Source organism: Haemorhous mexicanus, chromosome 2, assembly GCF_027477595.1.
Source record: "Haemorhous mexicanus isolate bHaeMex1 chromosome 2, bHaeMex1.pri, whole genome shotgun sequence".
Lineage (NCBI taxonomy): Eukaryota > Metazoa > Chordata > Aves > Passeriformes > Fringillidae > Haemorhous > Haemorhous mexicanus.
In genome coordinates this window covers 105,742,461-105,770,052 of record NC_082342.1, presented here as the reverse complement: position 1 = coordinate 105,770,052, position 27,592 = coordinate 105,742,461, and the positions used below count along the sequence as shown (strand labels likewise).

The 27,592-nt window shown below is 40.9% G+C and overlaps 1 protein-coding gene and 2 long non-coding RNA genes across 4 annotated transcripts in view; 2 read left to right on the top strand and 1 right to left on the bottom strand.

Moving 5' to 3' along the window:
• The window catches only part of LOC132323964 (uncharacterized), a 22,133-nt gene extending 8,109 nt beyond the window's left edge, over positions 1-14,024 (top strand). The window contains exon 3 of the long non-coding RNA XR_009485481.1: positions 12,024-14,024. This is a non-coding gene — a long non-coding RNA (uncharacterized LOC132323964). The remainder of the gene's footprint in view (positions 1-12,023) is intronic.
• On the bottom strand, positions 1,202-19,118 carry LOC132323965 (uncharacterized). Its single transcript, XR_009485483.1, has 4 exons — positions 19,074-19,118; positions 17,709-17,814; positions 12,719-12,901; positions 1,202-1,465 (listed from the first exon to the last, which is right to left on the bottom strand). It is a non-coding gene; the product is annotated as an uncharacterized LOC132323965 (long non-coding RNA).
• RBBP7 (RB binding protein 7, chromatin remodeling factor) lies at positions 18,501-27,592 on the top strand. Of its 2 annotated transcripts, none has more exons than XR_009485480.1 (12): positions 18,501-18,731; positions 18,994-19,138; positions 20,916-21,058; positions 21,515-21,688; positions 21,997-22,112; positions 22,661-22,821; positions 23,712-23,838; positions 23,928-24,005; positions 24,585-24,661; positions 25,568-25,641; positions 26,145-26,255; positions 27,057-27,592. XR_009485480.1 is itself a non-coding variant. In XM_059839828.1 (12 exons), the coding sequence occupies exons 1-12, from the start codon at positions 18,716-18,718 to the stop codon at positions 27,123-27,125; spliced, it is 1,275 nt and encodes a 424-aa protein (XP_059695811.1). In that variant the 5' UTR covers positions 18,503-18,715; the 3' UTR covers positions 27,126-27,592. The 2 variants fall into 2 exon arrangements, 1 of the variants encoding a protein (XP_059695811.1); XM_059839828.1 differs by having other exon boundaries at positions 18,503-18,731; positions 25,568-25,625.

The window sequence follows — 27,592 nt, the reverse complement described above, 5'->3', positions numbered from 1 at the left end:
AAGATACAGTTTTATGAAATGTATGTTCTTATATAGTTACAGGAGAGCCTACTTATTTTTAGAAAAGATTAGCTTTCAATATTATATTTATACTGTCAGTATTGTATTTATTAACTAGCGATATTGGAATAAACCAATTGAATAATTTAATAAAGTATGATTATCTACAGTCAAAACCAGAGTATGGCATGGGGGGGAATTGCAGGGAAAGGGAAATTTTACTGTGCTTTGTAGCATAACTGAGTGTTTCTGGTGCTAACTCTTGGTACCTAAACAAAGTCAGGTAATCCTGTACCCTGAGAGCAAGATCTCTTTGTACATGCTTACCTTTAAAATTCATGAAAGAATACTGAATTTGCACAGGACTGGACACAGCTGCTAAATTAAGCATGTGCTGGTTAATGGCCTAAAAATTTACTGTAAGATAGATATCACTGTAATAGATTCATAATAAATGACCATGCCAGATGAGGCCTGATCTCAGTAGGATTTTCTATTTTGGTGAATTTTCATTGAGGCTTTCATGGAACAGTGCATCCTGAGCAGGCATGTAAATGAAAGTCATCATCTAAAAACTCAAACAACTTTTCCAGTTATAAGAAATGCCATGGAAAGAAAATTAAATACAGACAAAAGGTAAAGCTAAAAAGAGTAACTAAGCAGAATGACTGGATGTAAGTTCTGCAAAATCCTTAAATATTTATAAAATGTGTAGGAATTAAAAAACATATAGGCAATTATCAGCTTTCAGACAAGTATATTTCTTCTAAGATAGCCACATTTAAAATATTTCAGCAAGGACAGAAAGAATTATGATATTGCAGGGTAATATCAGAGATGCTTGAAATTCGCAATAGAAAACCAGTCCTTCTGGGACATTCAGTGAACAGATGTTCAGAGAGTCTGCTGCTAGCAGTAGTTACAAATCAAAACCCTGTGACAAATATTATAGATGCTGAAGTCTGCAAGAAGGACAGATTCTCCTTTCTGGATTTTTTTAATGTCAGCTCTAGTAATCTTTGATCCTATAGATTCAGAAAAATCCAATTATCTTATCCTGAGAAAATGTATCAGAGATATGAAAATGGAAAGTAATTTAATTATCAGCATTCCTAATGTTAAAAAAAAAAAAATCAAGCCAAACCAACCAACTTTTTTAGTCAAAAAAGTTCTTCTTTTCTGAAGGCTTGATGATGTCAGCATTAGGTTTTATTTGCAGCAGTCACACCAGCCAGTGCATGGCAATCTCATAACATTACTGAAATATTTTCAAATTCCTTAGTAGAACTTTCAGGGGTTTTTTCCTTGCTTTCTGCAGTTCAGTGGTTACTGATGGAAAAGAATCAGCTTGTTGATCCCTCTTGCCTTTCCTGAAGTTCTGTCCTGGCCAGATGTGTATTGCTCAAATTCCAAAAGCACTTGCTTGTAGCTTCTCTGGATCATCTGTGCAATTCAGCTTTCTATGCTAAAGGGAGAGAAAGCACTGTAGCTGCCACAGCAGCTATTAGCCAAACCCTGTATTATCTGTTAAATGAATACTGAGAAAAATCTTCATGCTCAGGAGGAAGAAAGTAGCATGCAGTTGGCAAGGCAGCTATATTAAACCAGATACCAATCTCAGCAGAACCAGAATTAATTAAGAGTAATTGAAATCTACTTCCACACTGAAGAGAGTATTTTTTAAAATTAATATATATTTTCTTATCTTTATGTTCAAACCTTTAAGATTATGATCACAGTTTTAAATGTTACTTTGGTTTGATAACTGAAAATTATATCTGATGATAGATGTCATTGTATTAGGATTGTTCTAGATAAAACATCTTATCAAAAAAAAAATTGAGTTTAAGAAATAAAGTGCCCCACAATTAGGAAATATCAGAAGCAAGAAGCCTACACAATATTATTTTTAGCCTTTTATGGGCACAGAAGCTGAAAAGTGAAAGGTAAAAGAAGTTCCTTAATTTTCAGCCATACTTGCTAAATAGTGATGGCATTTACCAGATCATCTGCAATGTGGTAGATGTGGCCTCACTCTGTAGAAATACTCACAGGCACAGATATATGCAGTCTGGTCTGACTTCTAAGGGTACGGTGAATTTTTAGCCATATTTCTTAATACAGCTTGCTTCTACTTCCACAGTACTAAGTTACTACCAAGACAAAAAAATTGTCTTTTCTTTTGCAACACTTTTACACATCTGTGCAAATTTAAGTAACTATGTAGCCAGTGAGGCAAGAATAAGGCCTATGGCTGCTGGAGGGAATTCTACTCTGTAATTGAATCAGCCCATGTGGATCTCAGCTCTGAAATCAGATGAAATGCAGACTGTTGTGTTTACCTATGGCCCTGCTGACTGTATTGGTTTCCTCAGGAGTAAAGATCCCTATCAAGCTTCTGTACTAATGACAGGGCTGGTCTGTAACAAAATTCCTCACAGTAAAGAACAGTCATATGTTAAGAGAAAAGGGAATACAGAGGGGAAAAAAAGCTCAGCTTCTTCCCTTTTTACAATACTGCTCGACATATTAATTGCTGAACATGAAGCACCTAAAAATATCTGAATATTGATTTCCTCACAGTGCTGATGTTATCAGTTGTGCTCTCCAGTGTCATCTGTTTGCCCAGTTCTGTTGGTCTTTTACTTCTGCTACTTAACAGCAAAAGCTGAGGATGTTACTGCCTCCCAGTAATAGTTGGTAAACAGATGCTTTTCAAAGTAACAGCTGCACTTTCACAAAAAAACTTTAATTTTCTTTTACAATTTTACAATGAGATGAAGCAGCTGGAATGCTTTGGAGACAAAGGAGCTCATGAATAATTCACTTGACACCTTTATACTGAAGTATGGGTGTCTTCATTAAATAAAATTGCCTCCTGTCAAGGGCAGTGAGAGGGTCTGGGGAGAAAGGCAATGTTGTTTCCATTTGAGACCCCAGAGAATGATGATTGACAGCAAGGTGGAATTTATTGTCAGTATAATTTTTTAAAACTTTTTGTTTATTATTACCTTTTAAATAATTTCAATTAAAAAAATCAGTTAAGTACGCTGGAAAATACTGCAAAGTAAAAAAATACAGCAGGTCTATAGATTACAAATGCTTGTGGCCAGTGAAAAAGAACAGATTATGCCAATTTACACATATGGCTAAAATTGCATACTGCAGCATACAAGGTGTTTTATTCATTTTTTAGTATGAGGTGGTGCTGGACACCCTCCTAAGTGTTCCTGAGAGGTGCCTGGGGTTCCCCCCAGAGCTGGCTCAGCAGGGCCAGCATCCTGGGGTGGTTCTGCACCTTATCTGTGGGTTGCAAGCACCTGCTGGAGCATGGTTTTGTAAGGATCTAGCCAGATCCTTGGCATTCTTCCCCACACACACACCCCTGAGGCAGAGCATAAGCTGCAAGCACTTAACATCCTTGTGCTGCCTCACTGGCAACATCATAAAAGATGCCACTTTGGTTAATTGCTGCAGAGCAGGAGTGCCAATCTGGCTCTGCAGCCACAGGATGTGGATGGAAGCATGGAGTCTTTCTCTGTTGCTAGAGAAGGCTGCAGGGATCTGAAGCAAGGCTACAGCCTGCAGCTCTTCTCCAAAACACCTGCCTGCTCAGATCCAGTAACATCTCAGCTTTCAAGCAAGCCCTAAAGCTCACACAGCATGTAAATGTTACTGTTGGCGGGTGTGAGGGAGAAGCAAATGTCTTAATCAGGTACTAAACATTGTATTTAATAAATTGCACAGGCAGAAAAGCTGGGACTGGGCTTACAGCAAAGAAGATACTGAATAAGCAGCAGAAGAGACCCAGGCCTTCAGTCAGGGTCTCTCAAGAGGGGGGATATGTGGAGGAAGCCATATCAAGGTATTTAAAATGTTTTGGGGAGCTGCTCTAGAAATAACAGTGAACTACCTCCTTCCAACAATAGAACCTGCAAACAAGACTGGAGTGAAACAGAGGGAGAATTTTCAGGCTAGTTCTTCACAGGGACTCCATGTGTGTACAGCTACTACTACAGAATTAGGAATGTTTGTTCATGTTAGCGTATTACTCACTAGAAAAGTTGAATATACTAATGCAGGAAAAGGCACTGTTATTCCACACATCATTTGAGAATAAGCTTGTGTCAGTAGAGTCCCTTGAGCAGAGGAAAAAAAAACCCATGTTAAGAAATACTTTCTGATTTCCAGTCACCCCTTTGTAGAGAACTTGACCACTAGAAGTACTGAGGATGTGTCCATACTGCAATCAGTGTGTGACTGCAGCCTGCAGAGACACTCCAGAGTGAACTTATGGGCAGGTGGTTTGGAGAAAGGTGCTGCAGCATCTCAGGGTGGCCAGCACACTGAATGTTACCTGAATTTTTAATTGGGCTTTGGAGCCTTTATTGGCCTATGTATATCATCTCCTATCAACTCTTTAGCTAGTCTCAAGCTACCTTCAATACGTCTACTTAGGTTATACCTCTGTCTTTGCCTTAGGGAAGAGATGCCATGAGATCTGTGACCTGACCATGATCTCACAGCTGGTGAAGGAAAGGTGAATACTCTGAGTATAGCATCACTAAAAATTTCCCACTAATGTTTTTTTCACATTTCCACCCTCAACTGTGTGTATTTGTGAACACTGCAAATAGCTGCAGTCTTCTAGACAAAACCACTGCATTAAAAAGATAAATTTACTGTCTACCCCAGCTAGATACAAGAGGCAGAGCTGATCCCACTGGGAAGATTTTGACCAGCTTTAATGAGAGTTCTTCTACTTGCAGGTACTTTTTGATGACAGTGCATCACTGCTATTTTGAGTCAGCCTGAGTTTGGTGCACTGTGAAGAATTTTGTTCTCAGTGATTCAGCTGCAGTGCTGTTAGCAGCATTAGCATGGACAGTGCTGCCAGCAGAAACCTCAGGAGCAAGGATAACTGGCATGATACTGAGAGCAATACAAAGCTGTTGACAAATACAGCTCTTAGTACCACTGACTGTGCTAAGCAAGGATGGAAAGCCTCCTGCAGTTTGCTTGGTACAAGCACAAGTGCAAAGTCTTTTCTTGGGCTTTCAGATTGTCTGGCTGAACCAAGGAACACTATGGGAGGCTGCTGAGTGATGCTGTCTGGCTATGATCCCGTGCTAAAAATACAGTGGAAGATAACTGCTAGTCTTTTCAGAGTTTTCCTCCTCAGTTTTCTGTGCCTTTATGCTGTGCATAAACAGTGCTGAATGGGAAACAGAGCACCTCATTTTTTCACTGAACCTCCAAGCTTTTTTAGTCTGGTGCCTTTTTTGCTCCTAGCTGCATTTCTGTGAAGACGTTTCACAGCCCTAGCATGCTAGCAATTACAATTTATTAAATTCTAGTAAGAACTTTACACATTCTTTTACCTCTCATTGAAGACAACTGACAATTTAGAGACAAAAACATAACACCTGTTAAATTTTAAAATCAGTGAACTTCTAGCCTTTCATTTTTCATGCAGACTTTCTAATTCAGTATTCTGAAACCTGCATTTCAAGGCAAAAATCAAATAGTATCTCCTTTTTCATATGGTGGAAAAGAGAAACTTTTCAGTAAACTATCTCCTGAGTGACTAATTGCCATACTTCTGGAACTGATGTAAGTGGGCATCCTCTCTATTCTGAACATCCTTATCACCATTTCCAAGGGGTTTGTAAGGGATGACAAAAGGCCCTGGTACAGAAATTACTGTGATGGCAGATTAAAATTCCAAGGCTTGTGTGGTTTTTCATTTTAGAAGCAGTTGCAGTGACTTTAGATGCTGCCAATCCTTACTGTCCTCACTGCCCAGACCTAGTTACATTTTCCAAATCTCTCACAAGTAACATTTATGTGTTTCTAAGCCAATATCATATGAAATCTAGCAGCTCAGGATCAACTGCCTCACAGTAATTTGGGTTCTTTTACTAAACTACTAGGTTTCACAGTAAAGTGGCTGAAGGACCATTTTGCTCTACTGATTCCCAAAGAGAGTACATTGAAAATGTGGCTGTGTTCACCTCTGGCAGGAGAACAACAAAGAGGTGGTCAATAACAATTTATATTGTTGCAGCTATTTCTTCACTGAATGTGTTTCCAAGACCTAAGCTACAATTCTGCAAAACCAAATGGAATAAATGCAGAGTTAATCTCTGCAGCTGATTACCAAGTTAGATACTAAACAAACATTTTTTTTTAAGTGCTGTGTAATTTTAGTGACTACTAATTGCTTGCAAGCCACTTAAATAAATCTAGTCAAATAAACCAAACCTTTCTAAGAATCATAAAAGAAAAACTACTCCCTTTGGCTCCACAGTCCTCATTACTTGGCTAGATGCATTTGTTGAGGCAGAGCTCCACTAGACTGATTCAAGCCAGGATAACAAATCCCATGTTCCAGATGACAAAACATTTTCCATCGGGTTATCTTTCAGGGGTAAATCTCTTATATTGGCAATTCCTGTCTTGTGACTAAAATTTATTGCAATTTGAACTGAATACTCTTTATTTTCAGAGACAATCAATGTCAGTTTGAAATGGTCAATAACCTGTAATAACTGAAAAAGTGTCAAACCCTAGTGTGCCTAATCTTAGGAGTAAATAATGAAGTATAGATTTTAAAAGGTCTTTACTAAAATTTCTCCACATGCACTAAAAATTGAGAACTTGGGAAAATGTATGAAAGGCTCCATTTTATTCTGCAGCTGCCCTGACACAGCACATCTGCACCCCTGAATATATGCAGCAAGAAGAAACAGCTTGAAATATGTATTTGCAAGGCTTACATTAGTCATCGTTAAAATGTTTTTGTACCCTGAGTGACCAGCTGAAAGAACTGAGTTTGAATGCTTGGTTTGGGGGGAAGGGGAGTTTCAGTTTTGACAATAAAAAGCATAAATTCTTCATATAAGCTTTGTATTTTCATATAAGCTGTGAGACACCCACCCACCATTTTCTTTGGGATAGTAGGAGGAATACTGGTTAGAAAGCAGGAGTAGTAGCCTGGGGTCAAAGGCAGGTATCCAGGCATGTAAAATATGTTCAGTTGACTTCACTGCAGAGTGATAATTAGTTACACTCAAATGTTGTCCCTTGAAGTAATGCACTTGAGAGCAAATCTGGCATGCAGCTCAAAGTTTTCTGGGGCCATAGCCTTGGACCCTCAGCCAAGTATGCTCAGATGTATTGCAAGTTTCTTAGCAGCAAATGTGGAAAAGCTTTTTTTGCCATTACAGTGTGTAAAGCTAGGTGACAGAAATACTGGAATTGGTCTGGGTGGAAATCCACAACAGCACTGGAAGAAAGAGCAGAGCAAAGCAGCAAAGTTGCAGCACAGTGGAAGAACCATTCCCCTCCCTGTTATCTCAGCACTGAGACAGACCATAGTCATAAAGATATGTGAAATGAAGAAGCAAACAGAACAGGCAGCAATCTTAATGAATATTTATGGAGGATAAAATAAACAAGGTCGTTCAGCAAAAATATTGTCCCATAATAACAGTTGATGCCTAGAGAGTAAAAACCTGTCCAAACCCATTTGTTGTCACCCATAGAGTAGAACCCAAGAGATGTAGTGAGGACCTGAAAGCTATTTGCTGCTGCCTTCCATGGCATACAGGTGATCCTGGCAAAACTGGTCAGGCATGCACGTCTTAGTGCTTGTAAGTATGTGGGCATGAGTGTGTGAGTGGGTAAAATCAACTTACTTAGAGAATTGTAAATTAAAATCATGTTCTACTCACCTATGGTCTTGTACTGTCTTTTGTTGCACTAACAACCTATTAGGACTGTGTATCTCCAGTTATGTAATACTTTGCTGGGGACATGCTCTTGTCTTGAGCTGAATGGATCAGAAATTCTCATTCTGTTCTCACAACACTTCCTTGAGAAATTTCTGGTTTGGCAAATTGTGGGCAAATGGAATTCTCCAATATATATACAGCAAGTCAAACTTTGTTAATGGTTTTGAAAGTGAAATTGGACAAGTTTGGATGGAAATATATGGCATGATTGCTTATGCAGAGAGAGAGCTGGCTCTGGTAACTCTGTTAAAGTCTTCCAAATCAATATCCTGAATTGGTGTGGTCAGTGCAGATACTATTATCATATATCTGTGTAGAGCAAAATGGCCCAGAAATTCTCTCACTGTTCACCCTTCAGCAAACAAACAGGGCATCACAAGAAACAGCATGTATTAGCTATGAGAGATGTGTTTTTTCCTCATTCCTTTGCTTGTTCTTTCCATATCTGCTTTGTTTTGGGGAGAAAATGACAATTTTGGTGGAAAGCAATGTGCACATGCACACAAACCCAGATATTTCCTGCCATCAAAAAAGTCTAGAAATATAGCCAATAGTCCACTTGCACAGAACTCCACAGCACTTGCTGGTGTAAAGCTTAGTTAGACATGGCTTCAACCACCTGATGGCACAGATGTAAGGTGCTTCCAGTCCTCACTTACCCATGAGAAAAGTAGTTTGCTGCATGCTGTAAGCCCTCTACTTATTTCAGCATTACTCTATGCAATAAGCCAAATGTTAGTTGCTATGCAGTATATTAATTAATTTTCATGGAGTTTCTCATTTTGCTTTTCTCTTTGCTTGGCAGCAACACCTATGCCAAAGAAGGTTTGTTTTTTGTCCTCTTTTAACACAAGTTCTCTATGCTAGTAAGGATTTCTGAAGTGATCCAACATGATCCTGTTAGCAGAAAGGGTCAAAGACCCACTGGTAGTCTGTGTCTTATGCTGAAAGATCACTTAGTAGGTATTATCAAGGTCCTGCTGCATTCTAAACACAAATAAATGAGAATCCTGAATAAACTTTGACCTCCTGTATGGCACCAACTCCCAAACCAGCTCTGTTGCCCAACATTTGCAAGATTTCAGTGGCAGCAGCTGATTTCTCACTTTCCTCTGAGACAATAGCTACTTTGGCACTTCTTCAGGCTTCCTGTTAAACTGCTGTTACCCTAGAATAATGAGGGGCAAGCTGATGTCTGAAGAAAAACCAGGCATCATGGCATATTATCACATGTTGTCTTACCCTTCTCAGACCAGGTCTTTACACAGACTTGATCTTGCATTGTTATATGAACAACACATAAATGCCATTATCAGCTATTTAGAAAAATGCTACTTAAATACAATGTATTTCAAGGATTCTATTATATTAAAAGAGCTTTATTGTCTTCATGGCACACTTTTGAGTCTTAAGAATGAATTACAAGTGTTACCTCACTCTTGTAACATAGGGTTTAGTATTCTTTTATCCCTTCTTAGGAGGTGGGTTCTATGCTTTCAATTTTGGCATTACCTTTTCCCCCCTTGCTACTAAATGCCCATGTTGCTACTTATCTGTATTGTATTACAAAAGCTTTGTTAAATAAATGTGCCTGGGATTTGTGCTGAAAGGGGGGGGAAATTTATTATCCTTAATTCTTGTAGCAATTCAGTCCCAAACTGATTCTGGGATTCTTCTGTGTCCACACTCTCTGACCACCATCTCCTACATACTTTAGCCTTAAGAGACACAAATGCCTCACCACAGGAGAGGCTGTGGGTAGCTGTACCAGTCCAAGGAAAAGTCTGAGAGAAGAACCAGGCTTCACTTCCCTGGGGCCCTCCTTTTCCTTGTGGCTGATTGTGAGAATGTGCTACATTGCCCCTTAACAACCTGTGGTAAATTCTTCCCTTCCCTTCCCTTTCTCTAAGTGTATGGAGACCAGGGAGTGTTTCCACATTTCAGCCCACTTCAATTTCTTGTGTTCCACATGTTACCAGAATATTTCTCTTCTGAACTCTTCTGTGGGATCTGAAATCATGCTAGGCCTTAATAAAACACATACAAGATCAACAGTATACTGCCCCTAGATATTTCCACTGCTGAGCCAAGTAAATGGAGAGAAGAGACTGATGAATGACTCCATGGCCACGCATGGGAAAGAGGGAAAAGTGTTTCCAAATGTTCTGTTAAAACCTGTAACATATTTTTTAAAACTCTCTCATTTCAAGTCAAAATCCCCTGAGACATAATTTCTGACCTTCACTATCTTTAACTGTGTGTTTCCATATGTGCCATTGCCAAAATGCTGAGTAGGCATTTGAGATTTACCTTTAGTACATCATTTTAGCTTACATGATGCTTACTGTGAATCCAGAAACTTTGTTCTGAAATTGCTGCAATTTCACTGCAAATACTAAACAGAGCACATAATGCTGCCTAAGCAATGCCACTGAGGCATTACAGGTCATCAGATACCAACATGATTAAGAAATATATGCAAAGAGCACTTGAAAATCTACCAAAAAGCTATATTCCTTTCAACAAAAACTATCAAAGAAACAAGGTACTTTATGTCTAACACTAGCAAATAGTACCATGAATAAAAGTCGATCGGTAGAGTAAAAAATTGTTTTAATAGTACCATGAATAAAAGTGGATCTGTAGAGTAAAAAATTGTTTTTGAGGACCTTGACTCCATGCTAAATATATTTTATGGGGGTGTTAATAAATTTAGATTTTCTTTTGTCTGGTTCTGTACATCTGACCCCCTTATTGGCAGATGGAACATATTTCTTATTTCGTTTCTCTCAAGGATTCAGTGACCAGTGCACTGTGACCAGTCTGCAGTGTAAACTGAAGTTCACTAAGTGAGGGCAATCACAAGATTTGCTTCCACGTTCACTCCTGGTCCAAACTAAAATGTTAATATTAATCCCACAAGACGTGCAGTCAGGGTTCCAAAACAACTCCTTTGAGAGGTAACCAAATTAAAACCAAAAATCCCCAACCTGGTTTTATCAGGAAAGTTATCTATCCCTTTTTTTTACTTGCTTATTTCATCCAGACACAGCTCTTCCCTAAGGATTCACAAAACCCCACTGTGTCTCTTTCAAATTCAAATTTCAATACTCTTTCTATATTTCCTTTGCTGCCAGGGAGGTTACAACCATGAGAACTGCTTATTTTGCTCACCAATAATTGCCACCTTGCACTTCCCTGTCTTCCTGTATCCAACTGTCTTGTTCTCAGAATCCAAGAGAAGGACTGAACTTCAGGTAAATGACTGGCATCTCCCCTCAGTGTCTGCAGAGCTCTGACAGAATGAGGTGCTGCCCTGTGCCTGTGGCATGGAGATGTTACAGTAACACATCACTAATAACGGAGCCATTCTGCCATCCAACCTACTGCATCTGCGTCACTCCTCCATCAAGAAATGAGGTTATTCACGCCCTCCTTAACCTCCCATGTGCAATGGTTTTTAAAGTAAGACAGAGCCAAAAATGACTTTTCACATAGAAACATGTTATCATGTAATCTATACTTGTCTCCCTAAGCTTCAGCAAGAAAACAGGTCCTTCCTAAGAAACAGGGCAGAGATGTTATCTTAACAGTTATCACTGCTCTACTCTTCCCCCACTGCACCTCACAGCAGAGAATCATGGAAAAACAAAACAGTGAAGCTAAGCGTTAGCATTCTGGGCATGGGGCTAGAAACCTGAGCTAGTACTAGCAGTCAGCAGTTCTGATTTCCTAAATTACTTTGGCAAAGTTGCTTAGGCCCTGTTTACATTAGATTTCCAGCTGTATGGAGTAATAGTTAAAATATGAAAGCGTAGATTTTTCTAAAGCCCCTAGTGCTAGGGATTTCCTCAGTTGATGGATGCTTAGTCTCAGATACCTTTTAAAGAGGCTCTCTGCAGTATCTCAAATCACAAGATGCTTTTAAAATTCAGGTTTTATTTAATTTGATCCAGTTGTGCTACCTCTCAGCAAAGCAGCAATTTTGTTAAACCCTTTTCCTTTAAAGAAACCTCTTTGAAGAATATTTTAAATGTATGTCAAATAAGGTCTCAATGGTGTCACATGACAATGTGAGTTCCTGTACTCGTATTTAGCTCAGTTGTCTCCCACCAAAGTCCTAATTATATATCCTGCTTATACCAGTAACTAAGTAGGAATTTTAAAGCTTTCCTCCCATGTCAGCAAATGAAAGGGTGTGAATGGAGTTTTCACCTTCTTTCTCAGGTTCTACATCTGCAGAAGACAGACAAGTGGCACAGAGACAATACTCCTAGCTGGGTGGTTCACAGAACTGAACACTCCAGACTTGGCACTGAACCAGCACTAGAGTGCTACAATTATTGACTTGCGTGGCAGTGGTGCAGTCTCACAACTGGTGCACGCTAATCTGAAACCAGAACCTGAATGAACCATCCCTGCTTTGATCATGGCCATGTCCTCTCTTTGGTGCTAAGCTTAAAACCAGGAAGACATGCAATGAGTATGCTCAGCCTGATCATCTGGCTGAAAATCAACTCTGCAAAGAAACCAAAAGTCAGCTACCCTGAGGATCTGATTCAGCTCCCCACTGACCTCGTGAATGTTAGCACTGGGCAGAACAGAAGAGTGGTAAGCAAGAGGGGAGACCATAATATTATTATGGTCTTACACTGGCTTAAACTGTTCATAAAAATATCCTCTGATACGTTTAGCAAAATAGCTTTAGCAGCATTGAACTGGTCACAGGGAATATAAGAATGTGTTAAGTACTGGCACGATAGGGCCATGCCACTATCCCTGTTTCTCTCATTTCTGAACCTGCGGCTATACCACTTCAGCTGAGTCACCAGCGAGCAACTAGCAGAAACAACAGCAAAGTTTATTTGCTTGGGTACCCGCCAATTTTAGAACTGACTGCAGAAAAGCAAACAGGCACCAACCTGGTCTCAGCAGATGTGTCTGCCTGTTCCTTCTTCCCTTACATGATGTCTGTGCTGTGAATCCACAGTTCCTCTGGCTCCAGCCTCCGCCTCCCAAAGCAAAAAGCTGCAGAGATGTCTGACGTGACACCTGTCCATTAATGCACACTCTGTGTAGGACTGTGGCTCTTGGTATTTCAAGCCCTTGGAAAGAAGACAATATAAAAATCAAGATCTCTAGAGCTTCCAAAGACTGCATGTGAGGGTGTTCTCCCATAATGACTGAGTAAATCAAACAGCATAAACAAAAACCTTCATTACCACAAAAACAGGATCAGTGAGCTGAAACAGCTTGGCATGGTTCCTGTCTCAGTGGATTCACCTCTGAGATATCCCGAACCTTGAAGATAATGCTGTTATTAATTGCTTCAAGTCTCAAAAGAGTAAGAGTTAAGAACACAGAGAGAAACCATATGGTGACCTCAGAGAAGTCTCTGAAAAAGAAGGCCAGGCAGCTCAGGTGGGGAGAGACATTCCCGAAGATTAGAAGGCAAGAGCGGAGATCACTTTCCTTCACTGAATACTCGTTGAGGCTTTTAAGCCCTAGAGTGGAAGTTGAAGAGGAAATGGATTATAATAAACAACTCCCTTTCACCTTCTTTGGCATGAAAGGCTGAGACTTTCCTGTGCTTCAGCACATCATTGAGAGCAGCAGTTTGCCTCGACTCCTTTCCATATAACTGAAAACAGCAGTGTCTGGATTACAGTCTCCTCTGATTCCTGTGACCCAGACACAAACTTGGAACTACCCAATTCATGCTCCCCAAGTTCCTCCAAGATCACAAAGAGGGAGGCCAAGGCAACAGGCAACAAGGAACTCCATTAAGCCAAGTGCTGGAAACTTCAGAAGTCAGAATTCTCCTTCCATTTTATTGAAAATCTCCCTGTTGGCATTAATTTAAGCATTTGTACTTCAAGGAAAATAGGTTGTTTGTTGTAAAAATTTGTATATCTGCTACAATTATCAAAAAGCCAAAGTATTTTCTGCTGAGCAAAATATTCTCTGGCATTTCTTTTAATATCCTTACAGGTCTGCAACTCCACATAAGGGCAATAACCTGTCCAGGCCAGAGGCTGAAGAGCTACAGCAGATTAAACAATGAAAACACATATTAGAAATATAAAGCATGCAAACCAGCACATATTGCAGCACTGTTTCATAAGATGACATTGTAAAAACTACTATTCCCCTGCTCTTCTGTAATTCAACCAGTTTCAGTACTCTGTGCAAAATTAATAAAAGTGTACCAAGCCAGTTATATAAACATTGATATATATTTCTCAAATAATCTACCTGCTATTCTACATGGAATTATTAAAAAAACCCATAGAAAATGCTAAATAAATGTCACAGAGCACAGAAATAGTCCAGCAAGCCCAGTTGTTGAGGGAATATTGCCATGTCCATGCAAGCAACAAAAAAAGTGTTTAGCACGGTTGGATTAGTCTTAGTTCAATGCACAACTACTCTGGGAGGTGAAGAAGTGACTTGTTATATGAGAACAAGCTTGGTTTGTTTCTTACAGAATAAACATATTCCACTTCAAAGGTAAAACACTCTATATTCCTGAATACTGAAAGAATCCACAAGACTGCTATAGGATTTCCTCTCATTTGCAGCTTGAAATTCAATACAATCTACAGCAGTCAGCTGAAAGTGTGACAAACAGTGCTAGTTACCCAAACCCTGCAGCTCATGAGTTCCCACTGTAGCATCCCACTGGTGGGAGCAATGCCAACTAGAAGGTGCAAGAGGAGTATTTGTCTACAATGCTGGATATAATCCAGTAGGTCATGCTTTCCTCTAAGTACTGACATTGCCATAAATGCTCTTTCTTCAATGCAAAGCAAGAACTGCCAATTGCACATGGCTGTGCAGCACACAGGTGTTGCACATCAGGAAAAAATACAGTCATGGCTATTTAGAGGTGAACTCTCAGAGACGTGCTGTCATTAGACAAATCCCAACCTGTATGTCACAAAGAACATGTCCAAGACACAGCTACAGCTCAAGATCTTTTGTGACAGCAGGATATTGGTTAGGTGTGATTGATACTGGGGAGATGATAATTGCTGGGTAAATAAAAAGAAATATTGGATGAGCAGTGGGGAAAATAAACATGGTCACATTTCAAGAAATTCTGAGTGAATTAAAATGAAGTATGCTTTTCTTATGAACATGTTTTAAGAAAATTATGCATTATTCCAAACAAGCTACTGGGATTATGCAAATAATATTAAGCAAATATTTAGACTACAATAACTGCTGAGGCTGCTATTTTACTTTTCCAATGGGCAATTTTGAGTTTTTGTGCAAACTTTTACCCTACACAATTTTCTGTCTAAGATGGTCATTCACAATAATACCTACACCTACTTGCTGAGTTATGCTAAGAACATCCATTACTTCTGCATAATGTATAACAGAAAAAAGCAACAGCAAGCCAGCTAGTTCTTTGAAGAATAATATATCAGCATACATGTCTTCAAGATAAAATTAACAAGTGAATATAATTCTTCATAAATATATTTGCAATTTGAAGCACGATGCAGCACATACAATTGAGGATGCAGGAGACAGTGGTTTTTTACTGAAATGAAGATGCAGTATTTGATGCTTAGGTTTGAAAGAAATATAGCTTAATAAAAATAAAGCTTATGATTCAAGTCACTATTTCACTTCAGAACTAATTTATGGTGCATTTTACACATCCTGCAAATGATGAACAACAGCCTTGCATAATTGCTTTCCTTACAAAGTGTGGGAATCAAAGGATATGTTTTAGATGTGTGGCCACAGATATGACCCTGCCAATGAATTGTAAAAAACCAACATAAGAGTTGATGATGTGCTGTCTTTGATAGATGTAGTGTTATAAATTGTCTCTTCCATGACAAATCTCAATGGGAGAAGAGCACTTAATAACAGGATTTTTGGTGCACAGATTTAAATGAAGAGAAAATGTGGTTGTGTGCAAGTGTAATTGTTAACAAGGAGAAGAGGACAGTGCTGGTCACTTACCAACCATTTTGACATCTAGATGCAACAGGTTTTGTTCACCAAAGCTAGTACTAGTTCTGGAACCTATTACAATCCAACTTGATTTCCAGATCCTAAACAGAGTCAGCAAAAACTTGTGGAGGGCTGGGGAGCAATTCTTCACCTTTAGTTCAGCCAAGCTCTACATGATATCATTGAAGAACAATTTTGTCCATCATTTTTCAAAGCCAATTCACATTTTCCCTATCATATTCCAGGTAAGCTGTGGCCACAGATACTGCTGTTTACATCAAAATCACAAAGAGCATCACAGCCAAATGCTTATACATGCTTCATCTGTCAAGGGGCCACGTAATCACCCTTCTGGGAGAGCTAACAGAGGTCACTTAAAGCCAGGAAGCCTGACAGAGATTTCCTTTATCCATTATCTGAAGTTTAAGTGATCAACGCTCTGTAACAACACACAGGCTCTGAAAGGCTCAGTCTTCACTCTGAAAACACTTTAGGAAGGCCTCAGCACTTCAGAGGAATAGACACATTCCTGGCAGCAAACACCAAAGCATCAAGTAAGCAGTGCCAAAGGGAAGCTGGTGCCACATCTGGCAGGACAAGGTCCTGTGTCTGTGTTAACTCGTGCACTCCTATGGAGCTGACTGCTGAACAGCTTCCTGCAATTCAACAGGATTCTCATTTTAAATAAGCAAGCCATGCACAGGGATAATTCCAATCTGTGCAGGTTAAGGCAAAGATTAATATATACTTATTTATCTTCACCAAAAGATTTCTGTTTTTAACACTCTGGTCAGAAAAGCAATGGTTTATTAGGGAAAGCTTCCAGTTGGAAGAGCTGGCTACCTTCCTCATCTTATTCCCTGATTCCCATGCTGCAACCTTTGGCTGCTGTTAAGAGTCTCAGAGTCGCCTGCCTTTGCTAGACATAAACATTTTCCAGAACTGGATTCCTTGTTTGAAAAACAACTGGTGTCTAGATCCTAGAAGGCTCAGTCCATGAAGAGTGTCCTCACAGAGGGAAAATTAAAATGAAATGGTAGTTATCATTTGGCTGTTTCCCTCTCTCTCCTGCCACCATCTATAGCTGAGCGTGGTGAGCTCCACTTCAGAGTTGATTTCCTTCCCTTCTGGGATTCCAGACATATGAGCCTTAGAGATACAGAATTCATCTCTGTGAGTTTAACACTGAAGCAAGGATTCATCTTAAGACCGTAATTTACAACATGGCAAGAAAACTCATGCTATTTGGAGACAAAAAGTTCCTTTGAATCTTTAAGGGCAGGTCTATCCTGAATCTAACCTGATTCTTAACTGCCTCTATTTCTGTTATTGCTCTGGAAAGTGTTATTAGCTGCCAGAAAGATCTACTCTGGTTAAGGCAAGCACTGTTCATTTAAGCTGAATTGAAAGCAGTTAAACTAAATCATAGAATCATAGAATGCTTTGAGAAGCATCTTAAAGATCATGTAGTTACAATGCCCCGGCCAGGGCAGGAACACCTTCCACTGGACCAGGTTGCTCAGAGCTCCATCCAACTGGCCTTAAAACAATCTTTTGTCCACTGATAGCTGAAAGGAGAGATCAGCAAGGCTTGGCAGGCATGGTGGTAAGGCTGTCTGTTTGATTCGGATGGTGGTAAGGCCGAATGTTTGACTTGTACATGGCTGCTTAAACAAAGCCATGCCACTTGCCAGGGTATGAGACACCACGACTGACCCCATTAGGGAGCGATAGAAAAACTGGTAACCCTGACTGATCCTGCATGTCTGACAGCTCAGTATTGCAGTTCAGTGCCTTCCATGCCAAAACGGCAACTAAAAATGGTTAAAACATACATTTCTTCTAGAAAATTAAGCAATATTCAGCATTATTGCTGAAAAAAACAGTAACTATTTGGCTGTGGCCACTGTAACCATTTTTATTTACAGATTTATTTACCTGGTCTAGTGGAGGGCACCCCTGCCCAACAGGGTAGCTGGAATGAGCTGATCTTTAAGGTCCTTTCCAACCCAAACCAGTCCACGATTCAATAATTTTATCATTTCTAGATGCGAAAGGGGAACAATATCCACGTTTTTAGGGCGATTTAGGCTCATTAGGTAAGACTGACTTAACTGAGGCGCTGCTTTACCTACAGCCCCACCTCGCGGCCGCAGCGCAGCCGCCTTCCTCAGTCTTCCCCCGGCCCCTCCTCCGCCTTCCCCCGGCACACTTGCCTCCGCCTTCCCCCGGCCCCTCCTCCGCCTTCCCCCGGCACACTTGCCTCCGCCTTCCCCCGGCCCCTCCTCCGCCTTCCCCCGGCCCCTCCGCCTTCCCCCGGCCCTTCCTCCGCCTTCCCCCGGCCCTTCCTCCGCCTTCCCCCGGCCCCTCCTCCGCCTTCCCCCGGCCCCTCCGCCTTCCCCCGGCCCCGCCTCCGCCTTCCCCCGGCCCCTCCTCCGCCTTCCCCCGGCCACTCCTCCGCCTTCCCCCGGCCCCGCCTCCGCCTTTCCCGGCCCCGCCTCCGCCTTTCCCGGCCCCGCCTCCGCCTTCCCCCGGCCCCGCCTCCTCCTTCCCCCGGCCCCGCCTCCTCCTTCCCCCGGTCCTTCCTCCGCCTTCCCCCGGCACACTTGCCTCCGCCTTCCCCCGGCCCTTCCTCAGCCTTCCCCCGGCCCCGCCTCCGCCTTCCCCCGGCCCCGCCTCCGCCTTTCCCTCCCCCCCCTGCCCCGCCCGCCCCGCCCCGCCCCGCCCTAGCCCGGCAGCCCTTTCAGGGCCGGGGTTCTCCTCCCGGCGCATTTGCCCCCTGCGCACCATCGCCTCTTCTCCCTCCCTCCTTCCCTCCCTCCCTCCGTCCTTCCTGCCCGTCTTTCCCGGAGCTCCTGTGCGCGCTCCCTCCCTCCTTCCCTCCCTCTCCGCCTCCCCCGTTTCTCCCTGCCCCCTCTGCTCCCTCCCGGCGTGTCTCGCCCGACATGGCGAGCAAGGACGGTAAGAATCCCTCTCCCTCTCCCCGGCCGGGCGGTGGGCTGTGGGGGTGCCCGGGGATGGCGGAGCGGGGCTGGGGCGCTCCGGGATTCCTCCGCGGGAGGTGGAAGCGGGGATGGCCGGCTGCAGTTCTCGTCCCGCCGGCCGCCCCCGAGGTCCTGCGGGACCCCCGCTCCTGTGCCGTCCCCGCCCCGGTAGAGCCCCGGCCGGGGCTGCGGCCCCATTCACCCCCTCCACCCTCGGTTCATCCCTTCCCTTCCTGCAGTGCTGGAGGACACGGTGGAGGAGCGTGTCATCAGCGAGGAGTACAAGATCTGGAAGAAAAACACCCCCTTTTTGTATGACCTGGTGATGACACACGCCCTGGAGTGGCCCAGCCTCACGGTGCAGTGGCTGCCGGATGTCAGCAGGTGAGGGACGGGAAGGTGCCGGCGAGGCGCTCGGCTCTTTTCCTATTAACCGTGTGTGCTGAGTACCTTGAGGATAAAAACCATGCAAGACGAGCCTTGGGTTAGACTTATCTTTGTTGTTTTGTAGCTCTTTATTTTGCTGATAGGAAAAAGGTCTCAAGTTGATACTTCACCGTAGTCTAGATTAGCCTTGCAGAAGGTGTTGTGAGGTGTGAACACAGAAATCTTTCTCAGTTTGTTTCTAAGTAAGAGATCTAGTGCTCATCTATAGTTAATTCTTATCGAGAACTCTATCTACTAAATTAGCTCATTCTTAAAGGCTGATTTTCTTCATGTGCACTGTATATATTGTTCCAACCAAGCTATAGTATCTATAGTATAAGCTTGATATATTTTAAGCCTGGACTTACTTAAGAGAATATTCTAAAACTGGTTCTTTGCATTCATTTGTCCCTCGTTCGTTGTTGAATTAATGTGTTTAAATTTCCCATTCTTCTACATCCCCCTGAAAAAAAATATGGGGTCAGTTTAATTTCTTAAGGAATCATGAAGATGGGGATAGAATCTGTTCATGTGCCAACTACTACAGGACTTAAATTGTTGCAGTAACAACTCAAGGCTCCACTGAGATAGTGGACAAGAACTGGTGTAATGTGGATTTTAGGCAGATTTTAATGTGGATTTTAGGCAGATTTTAAAATACCTTGTGTGTAAGCTTCTTGCAGTTATCAGAGGATGGTGTCTTTCTTCTGTAAAGTTCCACTGTGCGTATGGGATGTTTTATATGTTGGTTAGGTGACCACTTCATTTGGTGTACCAGAATGTTTGGAGATGATGTTGAGAGATGTGAGCTAAATAGTCATGGCATGGAGAAAATGCTGTGGGGGTTTGAGGGTGTGGAACCCTTATGAGGAACAATTCTGCTTGCCTCGTATTTTGCAGATTGACTTAATATTCAGTTTAAAACCTGGTATTTCCAATTATGTAAGCCATTTAAGGCAAGGACTGCCTCTTTGTATGGCATCTGACATGATGGGACACCTGTTCCTGATGCAAGTAAGTGCATGTGCATTGTGTTTCTTGTTTGGCTTTGTATTTTTCCCCCCTCTGCACTTGGAAGTGGTGTAGTAATACCTGTGGTGGTTTATGATTACCCAAATGGTTCTGGATTGCTTGGATTCAGGAAACATAATTAGTTTGCTGCATTCAAGAATGCAGGGATTGTTTGGTTTTTACTGCTTATATTTGTCCTTTCAGAGATGAATGGCACTATCCATCCAGCTGTTCACTTTTAACTAAATGTTGCATTCAACCACCAGAAGAGAAATTTGATTCTAGTTCAGATAACTGGTAAAAGCTCCTAAGAGAAGTAACTAAAATAGGTTGCCACTTGTCTCCTCAGGATTTATGTTTTATGGGAAGGAGTATTGATTGTTTCCTAAATCAAGACTGTGAGACTCTAGGGAAATTAGACCAAAGTAGGTATTGGTGTCTCCTTTAACTGCTGTGCAAACTGTAACTGTCCCTTTCAAGCCACAGTGGCAATGTTTACTGCCTTGTATTGTCACTCAAGCCTTGCTGGTTGTGTCTTTGGTTGGCTCATGGCAGAGTCCAGTTTGCTTTATTACACAGGCTTTGCACCAAAGGGGGGGATCTCTTAGGGAGTGTCTCTTCTGGCTCCCTGAAGAGGTTTGCATCTTCAGGGTTATAGATGCAAGCTGCAGAACTTCTGGAACTGAACACATAATTTTATTCCAACATTTATTATTCTAAACAGGCCAGAAGGAAAGGATTATGCTCTGCACTGGCTGATTTTGGGAACACACACGTCTGATGAACAGAACCACCTGGTTGTTGCCAGAGTCCAGATTCCCAACAATTATCAGTTTGATTCTTTGAAGTCTGACAGTGAGAAAGGAGGTGGGTATGCAGCATTCTTAGGTTCTGTTTGAGCAGTATCATTACTACTTTCAGTTGTTCTGATAATGATGTTCTAACTTTCTATTAAATACAAAAGTGGACAAATACTTACTAGGCCACACTAATTCTAGACAACTAAAAAGAAGAAACTTTTTGTTTCAGAAGAGCTTAGGTAACAGTGATATGCAATCCCTACTAGAATGTCTAGCAGCTCTCAGTTATGGTGCAAACTGGTACACCATATACCTCAAATAAAAACTAAAGCTCTGACAGAGGATTCTAAATATCAGAAGTGTTAATGCTGTTGTGTTACATGGTGTGAGTCTTTCCTAGTCTTTGCTTGGGTTTAATAAGGTGCTACCACTGTTTCTTGGAGTAGGGAAGATGCTGTGAAATGCTGTTTCAGTAGTCTAAAATAATGGATGGGATTAACTGACATTTTTCTGACAACTGTAGAATTTGGTGGCTTTGGATCTGTGACTGGCAAAATTGAGATGGAGATTAAAATTAACCATGAGGGTGAGGTGAACCGTGCCCGTTACATGCCACAGAATCCCTGCATCGTGGCGACAAAAACACCCTCTGCTGATGTGCTGGTGTTTGACTACACTAAACATCCTTCAGAACCAGGTGGGTCAGACTCCTTGGAGCTCAGCAAAATGCCTCTTGTTACAGAGGAGTAACTTGTGTTTAACTGTGACTGGGAGAGAGTTGCTGGGCTCTGGGACCCAAAGGAGAATGCCCATACCTTCAGTGACTTTAGCTTCGTGGTTATGCTCAGTTTCATAAAAGAATCTTGGTAGAAACAGCACTCTCTGAAGAGGTTCATGTATGAAATATAATTATTGCAACAGATGCAAAGTTCTTGGGTGATAATGATGCTTCTATGAATTGATGTACAAGGACATGTTAAATGAAAGGAATTTTCCATCTTTCAGACCCAAGTGGAGAGTGTAATCCTGAACTTAGATTAAGAGGACACCAGAAGGAAGGCTATGGCTTATCATGGAACTCAAATTTGAGTGGACATCTTCTCAGTGCATCAGATGATCATGTAAAAAACCACATCTTTTCCCCTGTAAAAAGAGCCCAACCCTAATTTATGCTGTAGTAGAAAATTGGAGAAAATCTCTTCTAGTGCAGCTGTGTATTGTTATGTGGGGAAGCTCTCACATATTGTAATTACATTTCTAAAGGCTGTCAGTTGGTTTAAGGCTGTCATCAACCACAAGTTCTTTTTAAGGTTCTTGATGTAAGAACAGAATGTTTTTATAGTTGTCTGCTGGTAAAAACCCTTTAAACTGGATTAGGTCAAGACCATAAATTAGTAAGACTCTCAAAGATCAGTAACTAATAGCTTATAAATTTCTTTGTGAACTTTAAAAGTGTAAATTGCTTTTGTGACCTTCTAAATAATCCTTGGGCCTTGAACTTGCAGAAGGCTGATTGATAACTTAGCTCTCGTTTATGGCATATTAAGTGTTCTTTTTGAAGAGCAAAGAACTGCTTCAGGAGTGTTGTCTCTTTATATGTAGAGTGTGATTATTTGAAAGATGATACAAATCAGAGTCTGCATTTCAATAGAATGTGGCTTATTTACAGACGGTGTGTTTATGGGATGTAAATGCTGGACCCAAAGAGGGCAGGATTGTTGATGCAAAAGCCATCTTTACTGGGCACTCTGCAGTAGTGGAAGACGTGGCATGGCACCTGCTCTATGAGTCTCTCTTTGGATCTGTGGCAGATGATCAGAAGCTTATGATGTAAGTTAGGAGATTTTTGGGTAAGGTCTGCCCTGCTGATGCTTTTTTTCAACCTGGAAATGAAACAAAACTTTTGAGATTATATTAGTATGGGAGGTTATATTAAAGTGGATCTTTATTGGAGGCCTCCAGGGCAATTATGGAAGAATGTCCACAAAAGCTCACCCCCCATGGGGGTGCATACAGTTTTATAAGTTTGTCAATTATGCTAATTTACTAAAAAAGCTCCAATTAGAGGACAAGTGCTGATGCAATTACCCCCCAGGTCAAACCCCTTCTCTGGAGCACCCCCCTTGGTACTGGCTGTACTTTGTTTGTGAAAATGTGTCTCCATGAGCTGTTTTCAGCCTTGGTAGCCAGGGAGAACCAAGATAGGATAGGGGCCCTTGGAATATGTTTTGTCTTTCTGCCTAGGGAAAGGACATGGAAAACTACTAGGAAAACTAACCACTAATACAATAGGCTACTGATGTGTGTGTAAAGAATACAGAGAATATATAAAACAAAAAAAGGTAAAGCCAAAACAGCATCACTGCCACTGGACCTAGTCTACAGCACTTGGATAAAAGAAAGTTCTGAATTTTGGAGTGATTTCATGTAGCTCTTTATGGCAATCAGTTACAGTGATGATGCAGATTCACTGAATTCTGCATGCCATTTAGTGTGTTCACATCACTTGAAAAGAAGATGTAACTAATATGTATGTCAGCTTCATGGGGCAAGCTGTTCATGTACAACAGACACAAAATACCAAAGGTTTTGGAATGAATGCTGTAGCTTCAGAGTTGAGTTTAGTAATAAAAGCTGTAGTGAAAAAGAACTTTCTATAAAACCTTAAGTTTGTTTGCTTTCCCTCTTTCCTCCCTGCCCCGAACCGTTCACTGCCACAGCTGGGACACAAGATCTAATGCCACGTCCAAGCCGAGTCACTCAGTAGATGCTCACACAGCCGAGGTCAACTGTCTGTCCTTCAATCCTTACAGCGAGTTCATTCTGGCAACTGGCTCTGCTGACAAGGTTTTCACTTGTGTATACTTTACATTCCTGAGCAGTGCAGATGAAAGCCATTATAGTAAAATCAACTTCTTGTTGCTTGTGTCTCCCAGACGGTGGCTCTGTGGGATCTTCGAAACTTAAAGCTGAAACTCCATTCTTTTGAGTCTCATAAGGATGAGATTTTTCAGGTGGGTAAACTACTTACAACCTATAGAAAAAACCTAAGAAGAGTACTGGCTTGGACAAGAACATTTAGATTTGTGTTCTTGCAACACAAATAAATCTGTTGAATCTAAATTCACTATATTGAGTTTGACAATTACAAACAGTACCATGTAGTTTATTTCTGCTCTTCCCCACTTGACTTTGAAGCAAGTAGTCAACAACTTAGTGCTTAAAAGATACTGGGTGTCACAAGTACTTAAAGTACAAGTAGAAGGTTTCTCTAAAATAATGTGCTGTAGAGAGGATTTGAATTCAGACCTAATTTTGTGAACTTTGCCTATTTAATTAAGTGCAAGTAACAGATTGGACAGATTAGACAGATTTCATGAAATATTGTAAATCTCTAATAGTGAAATAATGTTGTCTGTTCAGTATGAGAAATCTTAAAGACTAAAGGAGTTTGTTTGAGCTGCTGAATATCCTCTGTGCTGGAAAAAACTGATTTACAGAGTATAGTTAAAAATTAGTGGCCAGGGTGCTGGTTATTCAGGATATGCTTTAGGAATCAGTAACTGCTCCCTGAAGTCATTTCCTTTCAATAGGTTTACTGGTCTCCTCATAATGAAACCATTCTTGCTTCAAGTGGTACTGATCGTCACCTGAACGTGTGGGATCTAAGGTGAGGAACAATTCCTTTCTGGTAGTATATGTGAACAGATGGTTAAAAAAAGGCTGCAGGCCTGCATTATTTGGCAGGTTTGATTTGTGCTCTTCTCTAGCTTTCCTTGCCTACCTCAGGTCTGGTCTTCTGGGTATAAATAGAAACAGCACAGTACATCTAAAGTTACTTCTCCATCAGGGTTTCTTGCTAATAGCATTGTTTTCTGTTGTCCATTTGTTGCCTAGATTCAAAAGACAAAACTTGCAACAGTGTTAAAGTGGTAGGATAAAGAGCAGTTCTTTAATGAAAGCTTTCAGGTGCACAAATATGGCTATATGTGTATGTGTGACAAAGGATTTCTGCAATTTTTAAAAGGTTAATTAATTAGTTTATCTAGCAGGTACATCCAATAGGAGATTGATTGGCCCTGTAAAACACCCTTGTGTCTGCTCCTTTGGAGTTAGTCCAAGAGTTTCTTTTCCCTATTTCTTGTTATGTCTCTCAGCTTCTGGTGGAAAACAAGATGTCCTTGTCAGAAATTCTGTTCTTAAGAATAAGACTAAACAGAATTTCAGGAATGTGTTAGAAAGGTTTAGCTAATTATTCTAAAATGTGGGTGCAGGAAAAGTATTAGAAATCATACAACTATATATTAAAAATCTACAAAGCTACAAATATGAAAAAGGCTAAAAATCTTTAGGCATCACATCAGTGATTTTTGCCTCCATGTCCTTCACAAGTTAAGATTCCATTTCAGTAATGGCAGTGCCAGACAGTTGATGCTTTATACCGGGTGCTTATAGATATTTCACAGTGAGAAACACAAATTGCAAATATGGGAAACAAAGGCCAGGAACTGATCATTTAAGCTGACAGAGAATGGAATTGTCATTTTAATAAAAAGTATAAACTACTTTCTTGCAGTAAAATTGGAGAAGAGCAGTCTGCAGAGGATGCAGAAGATGGGCCTCCTGAGCTGCTGGTACCCTTTTGTTCAGGTTTCAGTGTGCTGACATGCTGTGTGGCAGTGGGATGACTTGTCACTGTACTGCTAAAACTGCAGCTGTTCATAAATCTTTTCACCTTCCTGGTTTCCAGTCCATTGCTTTAATTTGCTGTAGGCTTCCTCTCTTCAGTTCTGAAGGTTTCCCCATGTCTAGTGTGACTCTGTAACTGCTCTTAGAGATAATCAGAATTGAAATATGGCTGGATTTCACAGCCCAGCCCTGTGTGAAGAGAGACCATTTTGAGGATGTCAGTTGTTGCTGTAATAATAGGAACTGTTATCTCAAATGCTGTCTCAGCAGCTGCATCTGTGTCCATAAGCAACAAATGGAAGCACTTGAACACACACTTTCCTTATGTCTGTTGTGAATCTCTAGGAGCAGGGTTTTCTTTGGGTAGTCTTTCGCATGATGAATTTAACTTAAGAATCCTGGGTTTAAACAGATTTATCTAGAGTTGAAATGGCTTACTGAAGCTTGTGGGGTTTTTTTAACAGTTTATTCATGGAGGACACACTGCCAAAATTTCAGACTTCAGTTGGAATCCTAATGAGCCTTGGGTAATCTGTTCTGTATCAGAGGACAACATAATGCAGATATGGCAGATGGTGAGTGTCACAACAGCTCTTGAGTTACTCTAAAGCTTGTTGTATAAATGAAACTGAAAAGGCTTGTTCTTCTTGGGGCAGCTTGTGCCTTCAAGGACTGAAAGTTGTCTGTGCCATATACTTCTTGATCTAATCAAAAAGTGTAAGACTTTAAAAAGAAAACTGAGACTAAAACAACTTGAATAAAAGCAACTGCTAGTTAAGTCTTGATTCCAAGTTCTAGGTACTAATTAACATAAAGATTTATTCTTAACAAAGCAGTTGCAAACTTATATCCAGTATTAGCCAAGACTTACTCTTGCCACCCCCCATATGTTGGCTGTATAGCAGGATGCCTTTTTTAAATCCCCAGTTAGTTCATATTACTTTACATTACAGGAAATTGATTAGCTATCTTAGAAATGTGGAATAAAGTAATTTAACTGAGTTAAAAAACTCTTAACAGACTAAAATGTGTGTCACCACTCAGGCTTCTTTTTTTAGTACCTGCTCTTGTTTTGTGTGTTTAGACTGTGGTTGAAATAATTCCAAATAAAATGTTCATTATAGGGCTAGTGGTTAAGTGGCTACTGCTTTTGCTGTTGAAATGGGGCAGTGCAAGAAGGCAGCTGCCAAAATGTAGCCACTGTGTGCACATTTCTAAATATGGCAGCCCTTTAAGAAAGGGCAGGGAGAAAATCCCTTTAAGAAGGGGATGATGGTTGTGCCACCTTGGTGTTATTGAGGGTTTTTTCTATATGAAGTGTAGAAGATTGTTTAAAAACAATTGTATGTATCACTTGTAATGTTTTTTGTCTTCAGGCAGAAAACATTTACAGAGATGAAGAACCAGATATAACAGCAGCTGAACTGGAAGCTCAAGGAATGTAACTTTTCTTCTTTAGGGAACTACTGGGAATGACATAGTAATATAATTTGACTATTGTATAAATAAAATAAAGCCCTGAAAAAAAAGGTGCAAAACCAAATACCAAACCAAAAAACCCCACAATCACTGGGCAGAAGCATTGCATCAAAACAAGAATATTCTAATTGGATTAAGCAAAAAGCTTGTATAATCGAGTTGTCATGGGCTACCCTTGGTTCTGTGGGCACTTTGAGCTGTTGTATACTGTACAGCAGTTAGCTTTAGAGAAAATAAGAATGACTTAATACCGATGTCTATATTTTTAAATGAACTTTGTGTGTTCCTGTAAATAAAATGGTCAAATCCTCACTCTTCACACATAGAAATGGTATAAAAAAAACCCCTTTTGTATTAAGATGGAAAAAGAGCTTTTCACTTTTGCACAGCACTTTTGGATTGGTTTTGCATAAATAAAATCTATTTTAAAAAG

Excerpts from the sequence above, each read along its gene's own strand:
- RBBP7 (XM_059839828.1), top strand. Across the intron at positions 19,139-20,915 it reads TGGCTGCCGGATGTCAGCAG|GCCAGAAGGAAAGGATTATG; the intron begins GTGAGGGACGGG and ends TATTCTAAACAG. Across the intron at positions 22,113-22,660 it reads TCAGTGCATCAGATGATCAT|ACGGTGTGTTTATGGGATGT; the intron begins GTAAAAAACCAC and ends GCTTATTTACAG.